This window comes from Leptosomus discolor, chromosome 9, assembly GCF_034619465.1.
Source record: "Leptosomus discolor isolate bLepDis1 chromosome 9, bLepDis1.hap2, whole genome shotgun sequence".
Classification (NCBI taxonomy): domain Eukaryota; kingdom Metazoa; phylum Chordata; class Aves; order Leptosomiformes; family Leptosomidae; genus Leptosomus; species Leptosomus discolor.
Window position 1 is genome coordinate 20,229,351 of NC_141399.1, and position 23,408 is coordinate 20,252,758.

Sequence of the window (23,408 nt, forward strand, 5' to 3'; positions counted from 1 at the left end):
CGCCTGTCCCGGCCCGCCTGTCCCGACCCGCCCCTGCCCGCCCCGCCTACTCCGCCTGCTCCGCCTGCTCCGGCCCCGCTCCGGCACGGCACGGCCCGGCCCGGCCCGGCAGCGCCCAGGTGAGCGTCCCGGCACGGCTCGGCACCGGGCGGGACGGGACGACCCCGGGGAGGGACGGGTGGGGGCAGCCAGACCCGACGGGGACCCCGGCTGGTGACTGCTCCCGGCCCCGATGAACTGGGGCGGGGCGGGGGGGTGGCCGCCCCGGCGGTACGTCGGGGTCCCTGTCCCTAGGGGCTGGCAGGGGACTTGTTCCAGTCCCGCGGGGATCCCGTGTCCCCATTGCTGTCCCGGTGGGCCAGCAGGGGTGCCCATCCCCGGCCCGGCCTCAGGGTGCCCTCGGGGTCCTTGTCCCCGGGGGGCTGGCAGGGGTCCCCATTCCAGTCCCCAGAAGGCGGGTCTTGCAGGGCAGGGATACCTCCGGGGGACAGGCGAGGGTCTGGGAGGTGGCAGCAGGCAGGATTTGTCGCCCTGCCGCAGGCAGCTTGGCTTCACCTCTTGTTTGCAGTATTTGGGAAGAGGTTTGGTGCAGCCGATACTCCTGCAGCAGCACCCATCACCATCTGGCCCCGGCGGACCCTGACACCCCTGGCCCCACACACAGCTGCGGCAGTGCCTCAGGGTCTTTGCCTAACCGCAGCAGGTAAAACCCTTTCTCCTTTATTTTGGCAGATGTGGTGGTGACCCTTCCTCTCTGTGTTCCGACCCTGCTCAGTGCTGAGTGCCATCAGTAACCCCGCGCCGGTAGCACTGCACAGCATGGGGCTGGGGTGCTGTGTGTGCCACTTGCTGGCACTTGCTCTGGCCCCGCTGTGTGCCAGTACCTGGCAGTGCCCCCGCATCCCTTACAGCTCCACCAGGAACTTCTCCGTCCCCTACACACTGCCCGGCCTTGATGCTGGCAGCCCCGTGCAGAATGTCGCTGTCTTCACCGACTCTTCTGGACCAGCCGCCATCTTTGTGGCCATCCGCAACCACATCCTGCTGGCCAGCCCGGATCTGCACCTCCTTTCCGTCCTTGTCACTGGCCCGGTGGGCAGCACCAAGTGTGAGATCTGCCGCCTGTGCCCAGTCACTGTGGACAGCCCCGAGGACACGGACAACGTCCTGCTGCTGCTGGACCCACTGGAGCCGTGGCTGTACAGCTGTGGCACGGCGCAGCACGGGCTGTGCTACCAGCACCAACTGGAGGTTCGGGACGGCGAGGTGGCTATCACGACCACACGCTGCCTGTACTCGGCCATGGGCAACAGCGCAGTGTCCTGCCCCGACTGTGTGGCCAGTCCCCTGGGGACCAGTGCCACTGTGGTGGCCACCTCCTACGCCTCTTTCTTCTACCTTGGCTCCACCATCAACAGCAGTGTGGCAACGCAGTACAGCCCACAGTCGGTGTCAGTCCGCAGGCTGAAGGGCACCTTGGATGGCTTTTCAGATGACTTCCAGTGGTTGACGGTGCTGCCACAATATCAGGACAACTACACTATCCACTACGTGCACTCCTTCACTGACGGGGACCATGTCTACTTCCTGACGGTGCAGCCAGAGCGGCCGGGCTCGGCAGCGTACCACACACGCCTGGCACGGCTCAGCACCCACGAGCGCGACCTCCGCCACTACCGCGAGCTCATCCTTGACTGCCGCTTTGAGTCCAAGCGGCGGCGGCGCAGTAGTGAGGAGAGTGCTGAGCGGGATGTCGCCTACAATGTGCTGCAGGCAGCCCATGCTGCTCGCCCTGGTGCCCGCCTGGCCCGTGACCTTGGCATCAACGACACCGACACAGTGCTCTTTGGCGCCTTCGCTGAGAGCCAGCCGGAGAGCTGGGTGCCACAGGAGGACTCAGCTGTCTGTGCCTTCCCCCTCCACCTCCTCAACCAGGCCATGGAGGAGGGCATGGAGAAGTGCTGTGGCACCGGGCATCAGCCGCTGCTGCGGGGGCTCAGCTTCTTCCAGCCGGTGGAGTACTGCCCGCACAATGTGAGTCCTCTGCCCTGCACTGTGTCTGTCCTGGGGGGCCTGGGGATTGACTGGGGTGCGGGAAGGTGGATCTGAAATGCCGGGAAGTGCTGGTAAAGCAGGGTGGACCAGGGGCAGGTTGGGCAGTGGAAGAGCAGCATTGCCCAGGTATGAGTCAGCCCTGCCAGCCAGGTTTCGCCAGCCCCAGCCGCATAGAGGAGGCAGGGTATTGGCGGGGACTTGGTTGCACTCCTCACTCCAGGCACCCAGTGCTCACTTGAGCCAGGTGCCACTTACACGTGTCTTGGCATATGGGCATACTGCTGCTTGCCATGCATCGGGCCAAAAGTTCCCCTCCTCAGTGTGGCTGTCCCAGAAAGCACCAGCTCCGGCCCCCACAGTGACTTTCCCCAGTGCTGGATTGTTGATGGCCACCCTTTCCAGCTTGTTTATGTGTGCGGGGGACAAGGAAGACAAAGGGCCTCAGTATGCCCCAGGCCAGAGTGCATGGGGTGCCCAGCCGCTCCTGCCTTGCCCGTGCTGGCCCTGGGGCCACCGCCTTCTCTGGGCAAATAAGCCACAGGCGGAAGCACAATTAGTCACCGGGGTTTCTCACCTGCCACCGCAGGGCAGGAACACTGTGTACCAGGCACAAGCCCTGGCACAGAGGGGATGGGGACGGGCGGGTGCCCCAGCAGGGCCCCCTCTGCCAGGCAGGGTCCCAGCAAGCACCCATGACGTGAGTTTTGGCATTCTCATCCAGGCTCAGGGCATGGTGCAGCCAAATCCCCTCCTCTTCCTGGGCGAAGAGCAGACAGCTCACTGCCGCTGACTCACGCCACTGGCACGGCGAGCCAGGAGGGGACCCCCGACCTCCTGGCTCCTGGTTTGCCCCTTCAACCCCAGCCCCCTGCCAAGCTTCAGGGATTAGGGAGGGCTGGCTTTGGGGTGCCCACCCCATAGTGCCGGCACCAATGACCACATTCAGATGAGGTGGGAGGGAAGGGCAGGATCTGACGCCACGCAAGGGCTGTAGGACAGGCTGCAGATGTTTTTTCCCAAAAAATTTTCCCAGCCTGGAGTGGAGCTTGGGCAACCGGCTGCTCCACAAAATATCTCACAGCTGGAGCTGGCGCCCACTCACGAGGGTATAGGGGGGTCAGGGTGCCAGGGCCAGCTTCAAGGCACCCACCCCATGTTCGACCACAGGTGAACCTCTCTGCACCGGTGGCCAACACCAGCTGCTGGGACCAGCCCACTCTCATCCCCGCCACCTCCCATAAGGTGGACTTGTTCAACAGGCAGCTGGCTGGCGTCCTCCTCACTTCCATCTTTGTTACCGCCCTGGGGGACATCACCGTGGCCCACCTGGGCACGGCAGGAGGACGCATCTTCCAGGTGGGATGGGGGGCTGGGTGGGGTGGGGTGCTCCTGGTGGCATGAGGGGTGCGCTCAGCTCCCTACTCCACCCTGCTGTAGATGGTGCTCCAGCGCTCCAGCTCCTACCTCGTCACCTTGGCAAACTTCTCCCTGGGGGAGCCTGGGCCGGTGCGAGGTGCCATGGAGCTGCAGAGCCACTCACTGTTCTTCACTGCCGGCACAAAGGTGGGTGGGGGACCCGGGGGGCACAGGGTGGGTGCTGAGCTCCACACACCCCACTCGCCTCTGCTCTCTGTCCCCAGGTGTGGCGCCTCAATGTCACCGGCCCCGGCTGCCGCCACTTCTCCACGTGCCAGCGCTGCCTGCAAGCTGAGCGCTTCATGGGCTGTGGCTGGTGCAGGGATGGGTGCACACGCCACCATGAGTGCACTGGCCCCTGGGTCCAGGACAGCTGCCCACCCGTCCTCACTGATGTAAGTCTGCGCCGCCATCACCCCTGCACCCCACAATTCGAGGGCACTCAGATGGAGAGTGAGGTGGCAAATGGGGTGGCACATGGTGGGACCTTTGCTCCATCTGGAGAGCCTCTCCCTGGGACGGGTATCATACCCCTCTTGGGAAGGGGCTTTCCAGACCTGTGACCATCCCCAGGCTTTCAGATCTCAGGGTGATACAGGTGCCTTTCCCACAGTTCCACCCCCAGAGCGCCCCACTGCGGGGCCGGACACGTGTGACGCTCTGTGGCATGACCTTCCGCTCCCACCTGGACCCCGACCACCACCACAGCCCCCCCAGCACCTACCGGGTGGCAGTGGGACAGCGAGGCTGCACTGTGTTGCTGGAGGAGAGCAGGAGCCACAGGTGCACAGCAGTGCCAGGGAGGGGGGAAACAGCAGCAGAGAGGGGTCTGTGGCTGCTCCCCGGCCCAGGGCTGACCCACATCACCACCCTGCAGACTGCTGCCCACCTCCCGCCGCAAGGACTTTGTGGATGTGCTGGTGTGCAAGCTAGACCCCGGGGGCCCAACAGCAGTGGGGGGCCTGGTTGACGTCGTGCTCACAGTGGAGGAACCCGCTGGGCCCTCCGGCTTCCACGTCCATGGCTCAGCCACCCTTGGCGGCTTCATCTTCGTGGTATGGCCCTGCACTGACAGTCATCCCTGGCAGGGTTTGAGGCAGGGGTCTGGCTCACCCACCCACCTCATTGACCCCATCTCTGCCCAGGAGCCCAATGTCAGTGCCCTGCACCCCCCATTTGGCCCCCAGGGGGGTGGCACCCACCTCTCACTCCATGGCATCCACCTCTCGGCAGGGAGCAGCTGGCAGGTGATGGTCAACGGCTCCAAGTGCCCCTTGGCTGGGCAGCCCAGGTATGCCGTGTCCTGCCCCCTGACAGGTACAGCAGGGACCCTGGCACCTGGACAGGCCCAGGACCTTCCCCCACAGTCCAGTAGTCCCCTCCAGCTGTGGTCACCGTGTCCCCAGGCAGGGTGACGGAGCAATTCGGTGCACAGCTCCCGCTGCAGGTAGCCTGGGTGCAGCCTGGGTGGCCCTGTGGATCGACGGGGAGGAGTTCCCGGTCCCCCTGCCCTTCCAGTACCGCCCCGATCCCTTCGTTTCGGCCATTGTCCCCAGCTGCAGCTATGAGTGAGTGTGTGGGCTCCCATCCCCTGGTGGGGGACAGCCCTGGACTCCCCACCATCCCTGGCTGGGCTGGATGAGGTGCTGGGGACACAGGGACCCCAAGGACCATGGTAACCTTGGGGGACACATGCACCCTAGAGACTGCATGGACCCTGGGGACCATGTGCACCCTGGGGACCATATGTAATCTAGGGCCCTGATACCTGCCTGCTGTAGGGGCTCAATGCTCACCATCATTGGCACCCACCTGGACTCGGTGTATCACGCCAAGATCCACTTTGAAGCCAGTGGAGTGAGGACTGAAGCCATAGTAAGCACTGGGGCAGGACTCTGTTGCCTCCCAGCCCTTCCCTGCTCACCCCAACCCCCTGAGCATTGTGCCACACCGGCACCCAGCATCCCCCCATCCGTAGGAGTGCGAGGGCCCACGGATGCCAGAGCAGCTGCTGTGCCGCAGTCCGGCCTTCCCCTTCGAGAGCAAGGTGGAGACAGTACTGGGGAACCTGAGCGTGCTGCTGGATGGTGCCACTGGCCGCTGGCTCTTTCGCCTCCGCTACTACCCCCGGCCCAAGGTCTTCCCCTTGGAGCAGGAGGGTGGGCGCCTTCACCTCAAGCCTGGCGATGATGAGATCGAGGTGCATGTATGTGGAGCAACAGGGTGATCCAGGGTGGGGGGTTTCCACCACCAGGACCCCCAGGCTCAGGGTGCTGTGTCTGGGCAGCAATTGGGGCTGGACGCTGTGACCACCTGCATGAACATCACCATGATGGTGGGGGATCGGGAATGCCACCCCAACGTGCTGAAGAACGAGGTGACGTGCCGCCTGCCCCGCAAGTTGCGCTTGCCCTCAGCTGGGGCACCTGTGGAGGTAGGCACCCCCCAGGTGGGTAACCCCTCCCGGTGTCCCCCACCCCATCGTCACTGAGCCGCTGATCCCCCAGATCTGCGTGAACAGTGCCTGTGAGGTGCTGGGCTGGGTGCTGCCCCTCACCGCCTCACTGGACCTGGCTGCCAGTCTGGCCCTGGGCACTGGCATCACCTTCCTGCTCTGCTGTGTCCTGGCTGCCATCCTGCTCCGCTGGCGCTGGAGGAAGAGGGGTGGTGAGTGTCATGCTTACCAGGCACCCTGCTGCCCCCTGGTCCCCTGCCATGCTGCCCCCCACCCACCTCGCTGCTGCCCACAGGGATGGAGAACCTGGAGCTGCTGGTGCAGCCTGGCCACCATTACCCCCCCGCCACTACCCAGCGCCCCGGCGTTGACTACAGGGAGGTGTTGGGTAAGTGGGTGTCACTGGTGGGTGGCGGGGTGCTGGGTGCCCGCCCAGCCCTCACCCTGCCTCTGTCTGCCCTGGCAGTGCTGCCCACGGCAGGCAGTCCTGGCCCAGTGGGACCCCGGGCACAATTTGCCGGTGCCAGTGCTGGTACCAGTGTGGCAGGTGGTGGCTCCTCAATGCCCCTGCTCAGGGCCACATCCTGCTGCCTGGAGGACCTGCGGCCAGAGCTGCTGGAGGAGGTGAAGGACATCCTCATCCCCGAGGAGCGGCTCATCACCTACCGCCACCAGGTCATCGGCAAAGGTGATGCCGCACCCTGATATGGCTGTAGCATTGCCTGCCCACCATGTGTGGTGCCAGCTTCATGCCACCTACCCCCACAGGGCACTTCGGCAGCGTCTACCATGGCACCTACATGGACCCGCTGCTGGGGGACCTCCACTGCGCCATCAAGTCCCTGCACCGTGAGTAGCGTCCACTCCCACCACACAGTCCTGCGTCATTGGTCTTGCAGCACTGTCCCATAGCACAGCAGGATGGTGGGGCGCTCCACGGCATGGCTCTTGGCAGGCATCACGGACGTGGAGGAGGTGGAGGAGTTCCTGCGTGAGGGCATCCTCATGAAGAGCTTCCACCACCCCCAGGTGCTCTCGCTGCTGGGGGTGTGCCTGCCCCGCCATGGGCTGCCCCTTGTTGTCCTGCCCTACATGCGCCACGGGGACCTGCGCCACTTCATCCGCACCCAGGAGAGGGTAAGGGAGTACCCTGGAGAGTGGGAGGGGGGGGCGGTGTGGGGCCAAGCTTGCCCTACTCACTGCTTCCACCCCACAGAGCCCCACGGTGAAGGACCTCATTGGCTTCGGGCTGCAAGTGGCCCTGGGCATGGAGTACCTGGCCCAGAAGAAGTTTGTGCATCGGGACCTGGCAGCCAGAAACTGCATGTGAGTGTGGCCTCTCCTACTGGACCCCTGCCATGAGGTCAACCCCATGGACCTAGAGGTGGACATGGGGGGCTGCTACCTAGTGGCCCACCCCCAAAACTGTATCCCACAGGCTGGACGAGACGCTGACAGTGAAGGTGGCTGACTTCGGGCTGGCACGGGACGTGTTCGGCAAGGAGTACTACAGCGTCCGGCAGCACCGCCATGCCAAGCTGCCCGTCAAGTGGATGGCGCTGGAGAGCCTCCAGACCCAAAAATTCACCACCAAGTCAGATGTGGTAGGCACGACCCCCGTCCCCGATCCTCATTGCCATCCCACCTGCCCCCTCCATGGCAGCTGTTTGCTTGGCAGTGGTCCTTTGGGGTGCTCATGTGGGAGCTGCTGACGCGGGGGGCATCACCATACCCCGGGGTGGACCCCTACGACATGGCTCGCTACCTCCTGCAGGGGAGACGCCTGCTGCAGCCCCACCACTGCCCCGACACCCTGTGAGTGGGGCTGGGGGGTGGGCAGGGTGGCGGGGGGGCTTGGTCTAGGGTGCTGCCAGCACTGATGAGGGTGTTGGGGCAGGTATGGGGTGATGCTGAGCTGCTGGGCACCGATGCCTGAGGAGAGACCATCCTTCACGGGGCTGGTGGGCGAGCTGGAGCATGTCCTGGCCACACTGGAGGGTGAGCACTACGTCAACCTGGCCGTCACCTACGTCAACCTGGATCGTGGCACCCCCTTCCCCCCTGTCCTCCTGGGGGAGCTGCACAATGTCGAGGATGATAACAAGGAGGATAAGGAGCAGGAGGAGGAAGAGGAAGAAGAAGAGGAGGACACAGCCGTGTGCTGATGGGGTGCCCTGCACTGTGGGGGCTCCTGGACCCACATAGACAGTGGGCACACTCACCCTAGGAGGAATGCAGCGTGCAGCTGGGTGCTATGGGACACCCTCCCTAGGGGATGGGTGCTGGGAGGCGGCTGGGTGCTGTGGGGTGCTCTCCCACAGCTCATGCCCAGACCCTGCTGGCCGCTCCCTAGGCTTGGTCTCATGCCACAGGGTGCCATGGGGCTCAATCCTGCACTGGCTGGGTGCTGGGGGGCTCAGCCCCACTGGCAAGACTGTGTTGTGGGGTCTGGGGCTCAGCTCCACAGCAGCTGGGTGCCATGGAGCCCTGGCTCAGCCGCAACGGGTGCTGGGGGGTGGCCTGGCCCACCCAGGGGTCCCGTGGGGTTTCCAGCCCCTTGGCTGCTCAAGTCGCTCACTAAAACCTAATTATATTTTTTCCCTGGCTGGTGCTGTGTCTTTGGCGGGGGGGGGGTGGGGGTGGGGGGTCGGGCAGTACCCTGGGTTGGCAGCACCCCTGTCCCCCTGCGTGGGGGGTGCTCCATGCCCCGGGTCCCCACCCCCCCCCGGGGGCACCCACCTTGCGGGGGCGGGGGGGGTGGGTGAGGATGCACCCACCGTTCCCGTGCCAGCCACGGGAGGGCACCTGCACACCGGTGCTGACGTAGCCACCCCGGGCACTGTCCCCCCGTGCCCTCCACGCCGGGGCCACCCTGTGCACCCTGGGTCCCACCACAGCCCCCTGCGCTGTGAGAGGACCCAGGCACCCGGGAGGCGATGCCAGCACCAAGCAAAAGGCTTTTCCTAAAAATCCTCTTCCCGGCTGCCTCTGGCTGGAGCCTGTGGCCCTGCTCACCAGCCATCCCAATCGGCAGCGGGTGCCAAACCATGTCCCTCACCTCTGCCCCCATACCTGGGCAGCTGGGGGCTGTGGTGAGGAGGTGGAATCTTGCTGCGTACAGCCCTTTCCACCCTTTTCAGCTGCAGCTAAATATAGCCCCGGCAGCTCCACTGGCATCTCGGCCAGCCAGGGTGGTCTTTGCCAGCTGGGTGGGCTCAAGGCACCCACCTTGCTGCATGGCTACAGTGGGCCATGGGGTGTGAGATGGCATGGGGACCACCGTGCTCTTGGGCGAGGGGTGATGGTGCCCTTGGGATCCTGCTGCCAGAGGTGTGGGTCGCGGTGCCCCTGCGATCATGGCATGATGGGTGCTCAGGGCATGGGGTCATGCTGCCCCTGGGATCATGATGCTTTTGGGATGATGGGTGCCTGGGCATGGGATGAGGGTGCCCTTGGGATCACAGGTGCCTGGGTGTCACAGAGTCCAGGGCATGGGATTACAGTGTCCCTGTCACTGAGGAGCCCATGGGACCGCAGTGCCCAGAACACATGATCATGGTGGAAGACACGGTGGCACCCAGCCCACGGTGCTGCCCAGTGCTGCCTGCTTTTGGGCACCACTACCCACCCTGCCTGCCTGCACAGGGTCCCAGTGGGGCACACTGGATCAGGCTTAGGGATGCTCATGGTGACCAAGCACCATTACCAGCCTCACTTAATTGCACCCTAAGTGCTTCAGCCACTGCCTGTGCAGGGGATGGTGCAGCTGGTGCCCTGGGGCATGCCTATAGGCTGGCATTGGGGCTGCCCAGGAGCACAGGAAAGCAGCTGAGCCCCCACCAATGCTCGCCCCTGGATGAGCTGACTTTCTCCATTTGTTCTGCTGGCAGTGGTGACAGATATCACATCTGTGAGAAGCTTGTCCCAACGAGGATGTCCACTCTGCCACAATTTTGGGGCAAAAATCCCCTAGAACAAGACACTGGAAATAAGGAGGGGGCTGGTGATGGGCATCACTCCCCTAGGTGCACATCCAGAGCTCAGGACACTTGGGGCAAGGGCAGGGTTTGGGGATGGGGGTCTGGGCAGGGGATGCTTGGGGCAATTCCAGGATGGGCAGCGTATGATGAAACATGCCCCTGCCCTGCAGCCACAGGCAGCTCCACCCCCTGGTCCGTGTCTGGCCACACGAGCCCTGCAGCCAGCACTGGCTTTAAATAAAACCTCCTTGGCTGCTCATTAAGCAGTGCCGGAGCCCGGGGCTGCGTCAGCTCCCATCAGCCGAGCTGTCCATCTCCACTGGCGCCTCACACCTGCACGGCTCCGCCGCTGCTCCCAGGAGGGTATTTTTAGCACAACTGGGTCCTGCCATCCTGCAGTCAGGGCATGTGCCCAGATAGTGACTCAATTTCCCCACGGTGGGCCAGCACTGCTCCCCTGGCCTGGGTTTTTGGGGTGGCCATGCCCCCCGGCATGGGTACCAGCCCTGCCTGCACAAGGCCAAGCAGCACCATTTTGGCTACACTGCCGAGTTCCTGTGGCAACGGGAAGGGCCTGGCGCTGTGCAGTTATCAGGGCTGGATCAGAAACAGGAGGTGCTGGGGGATGCTGGGCACTGGTGCTGGGAGATGCTGGGTGCCAGCAGTGCAGCCAAGGTGGGCAGCTGGGGCACCACCAGCAGCTGGGTTGCAGGGAGGGATGCAGGGATGGATGGACGGATGGATGGATGGATGGATGGATGGATGGATGGATGGATGGATGGATGGACAGGCACCCTGGCTGTTGTCCTCAGCACAGGGCAGGGTGGGTGCCCAAGGCTGTGGATGGGTGCCCAAGGCTGTGGATGGGTGCCCAAGGCTGTGGATGGGTGCCAGGCCCACTGTCCTGCTACATGGGGCAGCCCTGGGGCCACCCGATGTGAGCGGGGCTGTCCACGCCCTGCAGTGGGGTGGCATAGCCAACTGCCCACTAGCTGACAAGGCTCGCGTGGTTATGATGACATGCGTGAGGAGGGCCCCTGCCTTAGACTGCGCCACCCCCTACCTCTGCAAATGTGCTTGCAGAGATGACAGATTTCATGCTAATACGCATTTATCCTGCCCTAATTACGCTGCAGGAGGTGAAAAGCAAGGGCCCAGCCTTTAATGCCATGGGCTGGCAAGTGCCCACCCCTGCCTGCCCCTGCCTGCTGCTGCCAGCTGGCATCAGCGCTGGTGCGTGCACACTGCCACAGCATAGGGGACAGGCAGAGGGACCTCGCAGTGTGGCATCTCACATGGCACCCAGCACCCCTGCCCCAGCTGGGGATGTCTCAGAGGTGCTGCCTAGGCACAGGTGGGCACTCAAGGGTGGGCACTGGATGAGTGGCACCCTAAAGTGCTGCATGGCTGAGCATAGTTGGTGGAGCACCTGGTTGAGTTGTGGGCACGCGTGGCTGTGCTGTGCCACACCGTGCCATTGTGCCGTGCCCACCCACCATGGCTGCGGCAGAGCAGCCGACATCCCACCCCGGCAGCACGCCTTGCACATACAGCACTTTAAATGTTTTATTTGGGGAAAGTGCTGTCGTTAGCAGAGATTAATTATTAAAATCAGAGCCATCTATAAAACATGAGTGGCCGTGCATGGGGCTGCGGGTGCACAGGCAGAGCCGGGCATGGTCCTGCTGCCAGCAGTGCCTGGGGATGTGCTGCGGTGGCATTTGCCAGTGCTGCCACAATGGCACTTGGTGCTGGCAGCGGTTTTGGGCTCCTCATGGGAAAGCAGGTGCAAAGGCCAGGTGCAAGTGGTGGCTGCCACCCAAGTGGGCAGCCTTCCCCCCTTTTACCTCCGCTGAGGCCCACCAGGCAGTCAGCATTGGGGGCTGGATTGGAGACGGGGAAAATTGTGCCAAATCAGCATTTGAGCGAAGCAGTGGTCTCCGGCATCAGCTAGCCTGGCGAGAGGTGGCGGGAGGCAGCAGGCAGCACCAAGCTGTTTTTAGCAGCTGCCGGCGCGCTGGGGAGCGGGCGTGAAGAGCTGCCGTCGCAGCACCACGGCGCCATTTTTAGAAACCAGCAAGTTTTGCTAATGATGACTGCAAGAGACGGGGAGGGCTGCCTGCACCCCAGCTCCCCTGGCCCTGCTGCCCACACTCCAGGCAGGCTGCACGCCCAGCCCCGGCAGCCAGCCCTCTCCCTCTGTGCTCCCCACCTAGTTCTGGCACCCGTACCTGGGGGCACCCGCACTGCCTGTGGCACCCCTGCACCCATCTGGGGCTCTTCTGGCCCCCAGGGAGCTTTGGTGGCGCTTGGGGACCTTTGGTGGACCCTGGGGATCTCTGCTTGTCTCTGAGGAGCTTTGATGGCCCTTGGGAAGCTTTGGTAGCCCTTGAGGATTTCTGTTGGCCCCTGGGGAGCTTTGGTGGCCCCAAGAAGTTCTACTGGCCCCCAGGGAGCTTTTCTTTACTCCGAAGCCTTCCATCCTACAAGGCACATCTTTTCCTCCTTTTTCTGCCCCTGAGACAGCATCTGCCCTCAGCTGGTGAGGCTCACCCCACCTCAGCGCCTGGTCATGACCTGTGCCAGCCACATCCCAGTCCCAGTTCTCTTCCTGGGGACAGTTCTCTCCAGGCAAGGAGCCCAACTTGATTTGCGTGTGAAACTCCTCGCCTCAGCAGCTTCTCTGTGCCCTGGTCCCTATGGCCACAGGTACTGCCCCAGGGAGGCTCAGCGGACCCTGAAAGTCTTCCAGTGGGAAGAGGAACCAAACCCCGATGCCATGGGTGATGTTGCCACCATAATCCAGGCAGTCACTATTGGCAATTGAGCCCCCCTCTCCAGGCAGAGCTCTGGGGACCAGAGCCAGTCCTGGATGTGAAGGGCGCTAAACCAGTGGAAAGGTACAAGGCTTTGTGCACCATCATCATCAACGCAGGGATGGGCCACATCAGGAGCAGGCTGGCCAAGGACGGTGGTGCCCCAGCCAGGCACGGGGCAGCTCTGTCTTCACTCACGGTGTGGTCACTGACTATAACAGGCTGGAGGAGCTGCGGCACCACATCCTCTACAGGAAGCTGGGTGTCTGCCCTGAGAAGGTGACAGTGCTGGCCACAGACACTCTGCTCTCCCCAACCACCAACCGGGAGAAGGTGGCCAAGGTGCTCTTTGAGGGCTTTGTGTGCTGGCCATGCTGGTGCTGCCTCACTCCCTGTTCACCACCTACTCTCACAGCCACCTACAGTGGGGTGCCAGCACCTCCTCCACGATGGAGGTGCAGGAGGGCTATGTGCTGCCCCATGCCGCCTTCCACCTGGACATGGCTGGGGACGCCCTCACCCTCTAGCTGGGCTGACTGCTGGTGTCCTGAGGGGTCTACCTGGACGCTGACCCCCTGCACTGCTTGAAGGAGACCTGCTGCTGTGTCTAGCTGGGGGCTGAAGGGGACCCTGCCCCTCACCCCACCCAGTGCCTCAGGGCTGCTCCTGGGGGACAAGCGGTTCCACCGCCCCGAGGCAGTGCTGGCCCGCATCACCCTGGGGCTGCTGGAGCAGGTGGCCCGCAGCCTGTGCCACTGCAGGGCCGCCCCTGTCCACTCCCTGCCTCACCTGCTGCTGGCGGGGGGCACCACGCTGCAGCATGGCTTCGCCTGACTGACGAGCTGGGGTCCCCCCTGTCGCCATGTGGCCACCTGGCTGGGCAGCTCACTGGCCGCCCCCCTCGACATCTTCCAGGGTGCATGGGTGCTGCAGGATGGCTATGGGGAGAGCAGCTCTGCCACCGTGCACCCCCGCAGCTGCTGACCCCAATAAAGGGCCCAGGGGTGGCAATCGATGGCTGCATCCCCTTTTATCCTGCCCCCCACCCCTGCCAGCCCCCCGAAAAGAGGGATGGGGTTTATTTGGCCCGGTTGCCAGGCCGACACACGCAATTATCGCTGATTGCCTGGCGGTTACCATGGTGATGGTGAGCACGCCAGGATGCAGTGCCGCGTGGCGCTTGAGTCACAGACACCCCCCCCACACACACCCCACCGCACCCCACTGCACCCCAGCCTGAGCACTCCAGCACTGGGCTGCCAGGCTGGGCTGACCCTGCAACCCCTGCACCCTGCCTGGGGCAGAGGGGTGTGGCCACGTGTCCCCTCACCCCAGGCAAAAAGCACAGCTGGGTATTGCCCCCGTCCTGTGTGTCCCCCACCCAAGGCAGAGGGGTAAGGCCAGATGCCCCCAGCCCTGACAGCTGGGGCTCGCTCACTGCAGGAGTGCTGTGGAAAATGTCACCCCAGACTGGCCACGTCACCCCACACCAGCTCTGGGCTCACTATGGGGCAGTGGGCAGGGTGGTGGGTGCACAAGGCAGTGGGTGCACAAGGTGGTAGGTGCTGGGCGGTGGATGCATAGAGGTACAGGAGGAGGTGGGTGCACAGTGTGGTGAGTGCACAGGGCCGTGGGTGCGTGGATTGGTGGGCGCACGGGGTGGTAGTTGCATGGGGTGGTGGGTGCACAGTGTGGTGAGTGCACAGGGCCGTGGGTGCGTGGATTGGTGGGCGCACGGGGTGGTAGTTGCATGGGGTGGTGGGTGCACAGGGCAGTGGGTGCACAGGGCAGCGGGTGCATGGGGTGGTGGGTACACAGGGTGGCAGGTACATAGGACAGTGGGGCAGGGCACAGCGGGAACAAACACTGTTGGTCTCAGCAGAGCCAATCACCCCAAAATGGGGCACAGGGTGGCCTGAGAGCCCAGGAAGAGCTGGGGCTAGAAGGAGATCAAGTGGGCAGCGACAGGACCACAAGGCAGTTCTGCCACAGGCAGGAGGCTGGTGCCAGGGGGTGACAGGTATGAGCCAGGTCGAGGGGCACTGAAGGAGCACTGGTTGGTGCCTCGTGCTGTGAACCACTGCCGGGCAGCCCTGAGCCGCGCCAGGTGCCTGCTGGTCAATTGTAAGTTACGCTCCAAGTTCCCGCGAGGTGCAAAGATTAATAACCACGCCACACTGCTGCCAGCCACTATGATTAAACTCTTGATTAGAAGCTCAAACTACAGTGCCCTGCTAATTCCCTTGCTCTCACATGCCGTTAATTACCCATCGCAGGTGGCTGTGGGCCCAGGGCTCACGGGGCTTTGTGGTGCACAGGGGACCGGTGCCCCGGGCTGCCTCTGCCTTGGGGTGCTGCCTGGTCTCCCTGTGCACGGAGAGGAGATGCTGGCTTTAGGGATGGGACCTGGGTGTCCCCTGTCCATGGGCCTGCCTGACCTGGGCTTGGGAGCTGTGGGTCCCAGGAGAGGGTGGCCACAGCCCAGCAGCGGCTCAGGATGGCACAGGCTGGGGGGTTTTGGGGAGCTGGGGTTTGGTGGGTGCAGGGGTAGGAGGGGAGGGGGAGGGGGGCTGCAGCTCGGAATTGGCACCATGTGGGCCACAAATGCCAGCACACAGCATGCAGCCGTTTGGGAGGCTCTGCACATATGGCTGCATTGTGTGTGGAACGAGGTGCCCTAGGGGCTGCAGAAGGGGCTGGGGGCCCCACTGCGCTCCTGGGGCTGTGCTGCCCACCCTGGACTGGGCACCATGCTCAGGCTGTGAGCAGAGTTAAGGGTATCAGGGTGGCTGATTTCTTGCTTCTTTCTCTCCCTTGGCCCAGCCTGTGGGGCACAGACAATCACTGCACGGGGTGGGGGGGTGGGGGGGGCAGCAGGGGGAGGATGTGAGCGGGATCTTTGACCCAACAGCGGGGGAAGGAGGACAAGGGAAGTTGCCTGGTTCCCACAGGATCGCGGCACAGAGGCAGGACCTTGTGTTTGCCCACATCTTCGTGGTGCTTCTTAGTGCCCTCAGGGGACAGACACCTGTGACACTGAGCCCATGCTCAGCACTGCTGATAACCCTATTCATCCAGGCCCGTGCTATTCCCCCCCCGCCCCAGCCACTTGATCCCATCCCACCCATCCCATCCACACCATCCTATCCTATCCTATCCTATCCTATCCTATCCTATCCTATCCCATCCCATCCCATCCCATCCCATCCCATCCCATCCCCTTCTGCCTTGTCCCACCCAGGGCTGGTGGCCATGGCACAGCCCAGGGGTCCTGGCTCACGCTGGTGCTCTCACCTCAGTCCCCACAATCTCAGCAAAGCCTGCTGTGACACCAGGGCTGCCCCAGCCCTCAGACCTGAGCAGGCTGCTGCCCATGGGGCACAGCCTCCCTTCGGGTGGCCACCCCCTGGGGCGGGGACAGGCCCAGGGGACACCCGCAGGCAGCTCCGGCTCACCCGGCTGGGCAGCAGCGAGAACGGAGCAAGCCGCGTGGGCAATGGCGAGAGGTCCCATGGGGTCCCCCGGTCCCCGAGGTGTGGCAGTGCCCCAGCCCTGTTCTGATGGCTTTGCCGTCGCCCTCCCCATGGCGCGGGGGCCGCTCCGGGGGACACGGCCGCCACGTTCCGCCGCGGTGCCGGGGCGCGTCCCAGCGTCACGCGTGACCCGTCCCCGCGGGTGCAACTCCCGCGCCCGACGGGCGGGGCGCGAAGTTCGGCGGTGACGTCAGGGGCGGGGCGGGGCGCCCCGGGGGGGCGGGGCCCCGCCGTCCTTCCCCCCCCCAACTTGCCGCGCCGGGCGCGCGGGGCCGCGCCGCGACGGACCGACGGCTCGGCTCGGCTCCGATCCGCACCGGCCCCGCGCGGGAGGGAGGAAGGGAGGGGCGTGCAGCCCCCCCCCGAGTGGCGGCCCCGGGCCGCGGCCCCCTTTGAGGTCGGAGAGGCGTGCAGGTGAGCGCGGCGCCGCACCGGGACAGCCCCGAGCCGAGCCGAGCTGTGCCCGTCCGTGCCGTGGGCGAGGGGGGCCGGGCCCGGGGTGGGAGCGTTTTTGGGATTTGGCACTTGTTGGCCTGGGGCTGCCCCCAGTCCCCCCTCACACCCGTCCCCACCCCACGGTGGTCCGGGACACCGCGGCGGGGCCGTGCCGGTCCGTGTCCCGGGTAGTGTACGCCCCGACGGTTGCCCGCTACCGCACCGCCCCCGCCGGCACCCCGCGTCCCGCAGAGCCCGAGCCCCGACGGGCTTCGCGGGCACGGCAAGATGCTGGAGCCGGCTCCCCCCGCGCCTCCCTGCTCGCCCCCCCGGGGCCGCTCCTGCCCCGGTGCCGCCCCCGTGTGCCGCGCGGAGCCCGGAAAGCCGGACCGGCCCCGTGGCAGGGAGAGGAGGGGGGGCTGCCGGGTACCCTCGCCCGGCCGAGCATCCCCTCCCGGGCCCCCTGCCTCTCCCGCAGCCCGCTCCCTTCCCGCTGCCGCATCTCTCCGAACCGGCCACGGCCACGGCCGAGACCTCCCCTGCGGTGCGTGGCCCGGTCTGCACCTCCGCACCCCACCGGGGTTGGGAGGCGGTGGGACTCCCCCAGCCTTGCCTCTGCCCCAGCCTGGGTGCTCCTGCGGGCAGCGCGGGGCTGGCGCAGCCCCCCCACCTGCCCGCTGCCTGCCTGCTGCCTGCACTAGCAATATTTCTGTCCATCTCGGCCCCGGCTGTGTCCCCGGCCGCGTTTGTGCCTCTCCCCGATACGTTCCTCCCCCGGGATGTGGGAGGTCGGATGGCAGCAGGGACAACTTCCCCCCCCCGCCCTCCACGGACACGTCCAGGGAGGCTGCAGGTGGAAGTGGGGCTGGAGACGGAGCAAGGCCGGTGGCACCCCACACCATGGGGCAGAGCTTGGGTTTGGGGGGCTGGGGGGGCCCGCTGTCGAGGGCTGCACGGCTGCGTCATCCCTCTGTGCCATCCGCACCCGGCCACCCACTTCCCCGCTATTATCTTACACCCGCTGTTGCTTCTGCTCCCAAATTAGACACTTTGGGGGGGGGACGACAACACACACTGGCTGCGTGCGGGTGCCAGCGCAGCACCCAGCCTCCCCCACCCCAGCACCCCGGGGAGGAAGCACTCACCGCTTTGCCCATCCCTCGCCAGGTTTCCCCAGCCATGGGAGGGGTGCTCTTACCTGTGGAGTGCAAGTGCTGGCCCCACTGTGGGGCTGGGTGTCAGGCTCCCTTGTGGGGTACTGCGGGTGCGCTGAGCTTGCCCGGGGCAGGGGAGGGTGCCAGTGCTCAGCCCCAGCAGGATGGGTCCCCACTAAACCAATGGGAACTAATTTTATGAGCACAGATTAGCTGAGTGCTTGCAGAGACAGCAATAAAATCCCAATATATGCATCCCACCCGGGTCCCCTTCCTGGCTAATCCTGGCATCATGCCACCAGCGCTGGCAGCCTTCCCACCCGCCCGCAGGCCAGCCTTGCCCTTGCCGACCTGCGACACCGAGCCTGATGCCACTCCAGTGGCTGTCAGGACAGCCCTCATCCCCCTCGGCTGGCCACGGTGGCATGGCAGAGCCAGCGTCATGTGGCATGGGGACACGGCAGCACCAGGCAGGGCACGTTTGCCAGGGATGCAGCTGAGATGAGCTGAGTGTGGGCTGGAAAGCCTGACCTGGTCTGCAATGTGGGGAAGGGTGTCCCATGGGTGCTCTGCTTCTCTTTCAGGAGTGGAGGCACCCTGAGCGGGATGGGGACGGGTGCTCTTGCCCGGCATAGGCTTTCCTGGCAGGAAGGTGCCCACATGTCATGTGAGCTGGGAGCACCTATCCTGTAGGCATTGCTCAGGCAGGCATGGAGGCAGGTCAGCCCCGAGAGATGGAGGCACGAAAGAGCATCTCCCTGCTTCCCAGCTTGCTGCACCCACATCCCACCCAGATTTGGGGTCAATCATCCCAGGAAGCGCTTAGGTGCATGCCCTGGGTGTTGTGGGCAGAACCACCTTCCTCCCAGGGCCTGTGCAGTGGGGACAGGGCTGCACATCCGCAGGTGGGTCGGGTGCTGCCTGGTGCTGCCCATCCCTGCCCCCTCCAAAGGATGTGCCGCTTTCTGCATCTCCAGCTCCCATTGCCATAGCAACAGGCTCGGAGCTTGGGTACCCGCGATGCCGGCTCCTGCATCCCGCACTGCCATCCTCCCGCAGCCCTCGCTGCCGGGCCTCAGGTACTGCCGGTGCTGCACAGTGAGGCCGGCACATCACAGTGTGGTGTTTCAGGAGCTTTAGCAGCAGGTGATGGGTGCCTCCAGCATTGTGCCAGCATTCCATCATGGGGTCCCTCTCGGGCCCGTCCGAGAGGTCTAGGGGGACCCAGGGAGCTCTGTCTCCTTCTGAACCATCCGAAAATAATGTCAACTGAAACTTCCTCCCAGTAATGAAGTGGGAAAAGGAAAAAAAGTCACTTTATGGCACCATTTTTTTGCTGGGAAGCTTTGTGGCAGGGTCTGGTTTCAAAGGGTTCCCGGCAGCAAAGCAAGGGGCAAAATGTTCCTGAAGGGCCAGAGGAGCTGGCACATGCCAGGGCTGGTGTCCTGCCTACTGCCCGCGGCAGAAGGGCCGGCACCACCGAACTGTGGTGCCCACCTGCCCGATGCTGCAGTGGGACTGTTGGGGCTGGAAGGGACGGGAACCTGAGGCTGCTGTAACTTGCTGCCCATGTGACAGCATGTGACAGTGCTGCGTCTGGGGGAGCCCTGGCTACCGAAATGTCACTATGAGGCAAAACTGGGCTGAGAAGTGGGAAAGGGTCCATTCGCCTCCACTTGCCTCCCCAGCGGGTGCCCTGGGCTCTGCGCTAGCCCTGGCTACCTAATAAATCATTAGTGATCTGCAAACGAGGGCTGGAGGGGCCAGCTTGCATCTGTGCTGCTGGCCTGAGCCCAGGCAGAGCGGCTGGACGCCACAGGGATGGGCATGTGGTGGCTTGCGGCAGCCAGGGAACACGAGCAGCCACTGCACTTCATCAGGATTTACGTTAATTTGCATGGCTTCGGGAGGGGGCTGGTGTGGCTTCAGGGTGGTTGGCAGTGCTGGTGTGCTCACTGCCTCTCCCTGCCCTGCCAGCACCGGGCCCTGCGATGCCGTTTGGCTGCGTGACACTGGGAGACAAGAAAGATTATAACCAGCCGTCCGAGGTGACCGACAGATATGACCTGGGTCAGGTCATCAAAACGTGAGTTGGTCCCTCCCCGGCCCCAGGGGTGCCCCGGGGACCCCAACCCTGCGTGCCCAGGGCTGAGAAGCAGCACAACACTGCTCACGGGGGCTTTTGGGGTGCCAGTCCCCAGCTGGGACAGGCAGGGCGTGTTTCGGGGTGGCTGTCCCCTAACCAGTCCCTATGGCTGACAGGTGTGTGGGGGTATTCACTGCAGGCTCTGAGGAGGGCAGTGAGGTTTCCCCGCTGCTGCTGGCTGCAGCCAAGCAGCTCCCCATATCCCTCCCTCCTCCCCCCAAGATCTGCAGGGATTGCAGCAATTCCGCACAATTCCGGCTCCTCTGCGCACTCCGGGGAGCAGGGGGGCTCTGCTCCGGCAAAGGAAAGGGCAGATGTCAATTGGAGGGGGGAAACCCAATTAGGGACCTGTTAGGAAGCACTCAAAAAAAATGAAGCCCCCAGACCTGTTGAGAGCAGTTTGACCCAAAAATATGCACCAGAAATTTTTCCAGCAGCCTCCAAAACACCAGGACTGCTTGGCTGTGGGTCACACCTGGCAGAGTGACACTGGGTGGCAGTGGAGACCTTTTTGGGTGCTCTGAGAGCTTTGCTCCATCCTCCAAGCAGCCTGTCCCAAAACCCATGGGTCCCAGTTCCCCTGCACCTAGGGCAGTGGCCACAAGGATTTTGGTGCAGCCAGGGGAGTTGGAAAGCCAAAGGCTTTGCTGGAATGGTGCCAGGTGCCCCCCCAGGGGTTCCCCCATGGCTCCTGCCTGGCCGATGGGCTCGAGCACCATTATTAATAGAACAGAAATACTGCAGCATCCCTGGGCCACCAGCACGTCTCCCCTTCTTTCTTCCCGACCGTGGCGCTGACATTAATGTCAGGGCATACTGCTGTTCTGCCTCAGCACAGGCAGCTTTGCAGTGGGTCCTACCCCAGCTGCTGCGGGGAGCGGGCTTTTTAATCAGCAAATTTTCCCCCTTCCCTGTCAATTTGCTTATTCCATATCAGTTCATTCTCACTGCCTTTTTATTGTTCCCCTCTGCTCTGGAGAGGTTTTTAGGTGCAGCTTCCTTCCACCCCCACAGCATCTCCCCTCGCCGCTGAGACGGGGGAGATGCTGGTGGGCCTGGGGGCCACCCGAGTGCCCCAAGCTCAGTGGTCCCTGGGGAGGGGGGGGGGGGGTGACCACTGTAGCCACCCTTGCAGGGAGGAATTCTGTGAAATCTTCCGGGCCAAGGAGAAGATGACAGGGAAGCTGTACACCTGCAAGAAGTTTCTGAAGCGGGATGGGCGGAAAGTGCGGAAGGCAGCCAAAAACGAGATCATCATCCTCAAAATGTGAGTGCTGGCCCTAGGAGGGATCCTCTGCTGCTGGGCAAAGCAGGGATCCCCACCCATGCCCCTGTCTCTCCACAGGGTGAAGCACCCCAACATCCTGCAGCTGGTGGACGTCTACATCACCCGCAAGGAGTATTTCATCTTCCTGGAGCTGTAAGTTTGGGGGGTGCAGCAGGGATGGCTGGGCGTGCCCCCGCCGGTGGGGGGGTCTCAGCAGAACTGCTGTTGGCAGAGCCACCGGCCGGGAGGTCTTCGACTGGATCCTAGACCAGGGTTACTACTCAGAGAGGGATACCAGCAACGTGATCCGGCAGGTGCTGGAGGCTGTTGCCTACCTGCACTCCCTCAAGATCGTCCACAGAAACCTCAAGGTGGGTGGTGGTGGGGGTGGCAGCACCCATGGGTGCTGGTGTGCCCCCCACTCCGGTGCTTACAGCTCCTGCACCAGCAGCTGGAGAACCTGGTGTACTATAACCGCCTGAAAAACTCCAAGATCGTCATCAGCGACTTCCACCTGGCCAAGCTGGAGAATGGGCTCATCAAGGAGCCCTGCGGCACCCCCGAGTACCTGGGTGGGTGAGAGCCAGCCAGGCAGGCGCACATGGGTGGGTGGCCAGGGTTCCAGCAGGTCCCTGATGCTCCCTGCCACCCCAGGGACCAGTCCTGGGGTCTCACTTCAGGTCCCTCCTGATGGTCACGGGTGCTCCCAGTGGGTCCCTCCCACTACCCATCACCCCAGGGGCTGATCCTTCATGCTCCCAGTGGGTCCCTCCTGCTCCCCATCACCCCAGGGGCTGATCCTTCGTGCTCCCAGCAGGTTCCTCCTGCTCCTCATCACCCCAGGGCCTGATCCTGGGTGCTCCCAGTGAGTCCCTCCTGCTCCCCATCACTCTGGGGGCAAGGGGCTGGGGGATTGGGGACCCCCGGGCAGGGCTGCTCTCCTGTCCCTTGCAGCTCCGGAGGTGGTGGGGCGGCAGCGGTACGGGCGGCCGGTGGACTGCTGGGCTATCGGTGTCATCATGTACATCCTGTGAGTGCAGGGCGAGGGCTGGGATGGCTGAGGGAGGCTGGGGGCTGGGGGCCAGGCTGAGCCCCCCACCCTGTCCCCCAGCCTCTCGGGGAACCCCCCGTTCTATGAGGAGGCGGATGAGGATGACTACGAGAACCATGACAAGAACCTCTTCCGCAAAATCCTGGCTGGGGACTACGAGTTTGACCCGCCATACTGGGATGATATCTCACAGGCAGGTGAGCCCCATGCCAAGGGGGACACACGGGGGGTCCCACGTTGTCCCCCCTGGCGCTGACTTCCTCCCCCCTGTGCTCCCAGCCAAGGAGCTCGTGACGCGCCTGATGGAGGTGGAGCAGGACCAGCGGATCACGGCGGAGGAGGCCATCTCCCACGAGTGGTGAGGGGTGGTGGGGGCAGAGGAGGGGCAAGGGGTGCGGGCAGGGGGTGCGGACGAGGGGTGCTCACCCCTACCTGCCTCCCCAGGATCTCTGGCAACGCCGCATCTGACAAGAACATCAAGGACGGTGTCTGCGCCCAGATCGAGAAGAACTTCGCCCGAGCCAAGTGGAAGGTGAGTGAGAGCGCCCCGTGCCTCAGTTTCCCCTCTCAGCCCAGCCCATCACCCTATCACGGGGCTGTCAGCCCCTGCGACCCCGCCAGCCTCCAGCAGGCATCCCCGGTGGGGGACCCGACACCCCGGTGAGGGGCCTGGGGGCAGGGGAGCGCGCGTCCCCCACGACCCCCCTCCCGCCTCTCACCCCGCGCAGAAAGCCGTGCGAGTGACCACGCTCATGAAACGCCTGCGGGCGCCCGAGCAAACGGAGACGGCCCCGGCCCCGGCGCCGGCCACCGCCGCTGCCGCCACCGCTGCCACTGCCGCCACGGACACTGCGACCCCCGCCGCCCCCAGCACGCCGCCCGCCGCCGCGCAGCCCCCGGCCCCCGGCACGCAGCCCGCCACCACGTGTAACGGGGACGGGGCTGCCAACTCCGCCGCCCCCATCGAGGCCCCCAGCGAGCAGACCGGCTGAGCGGCGGCGGCGCCCCCCGCGCCCCCCCCCCCTGTACATAGCCCAAGGCATGGTCCCCCCCGCGCCCCCGCCTGCGCCCCCTTTTCTACGTGCCCCGACGGAGAACCG

The 23,408-nt window shown here is 64.4% G+C and overlaps 2 protein-coding genes across 3 annotated transcripts; both read left to right on the top strand.

Annotated features, from left to right (window-relative positions):
• The first annotated feature begins 819 nt into the window (after positions 1-819).
• Positions 820-8,091, top strand: MST1R (macrophage stimulating 1 receptor). 2 transcript variants are annotated; one of them, XM_086469936.1, is made up of 20 exons: positions 820-2,034; positions 3,223-3,411; positions 3,493-3,618; positions 3,696-3,866; positions 4,085-4,254; positions 4,349-4,526; positions 4,617-4,762; positions 4,878-5,039; positions 5,253-5,346; positions 5,450-5,677; positions 5,759-5,905; positions 5,979-6,138; positions 6,222-6,314; positions 6,393-6,614; positions 6,695-6,775; positions 6,882-7,063; positions 7,143-7,252; positions 7,365-7,530; positions 7,605-7,741; positions 7,824-8,091. In XM_086469936.1, exons 1-20 carry the CDS (start codon positions 820-822, stop codon positions 8,089-8,091), a joined length of 4,245 nt encoding a protein of 1,414 aa, XP_086326062.1. The 2 variants fall into 2 exon arrangements, with proteins under 2 accessions (XP_086326062.1, XP_086326061.1); XM_086469935.1 differs by having other exon boundaries at positions 6,222-6,614.
• An 11,744-nt stretch (positions 8,092-19,835) lies between these two features.
• Positions 19,836-23,300, top strand: CAMKV (CaM kinase like vesicle associated). Its single transcript, XM_086469915.1, has 10 exons — positions 19,836-19,930; positions 21,126-21,257; positions 21,336-21,410; positions 21,490-21,628; positions 21,709-21,829; positions 22,212-22,287; positions 22,369-22,505; positions 22,588-22,666; positions 22,753-22,840; positions 23,037-23,300. The coding sequence occupies exons 1-10, from the start codon at positions 19,836-19,838 to the stop codon at positions 23,298-23,300; spliced, it is 1,206 nt and encodes a 401-aa protein (XP_086326041.1).
• The last annotated feature ends 108 nt before the right edge of the window (positions 23,301-23,408 follow it).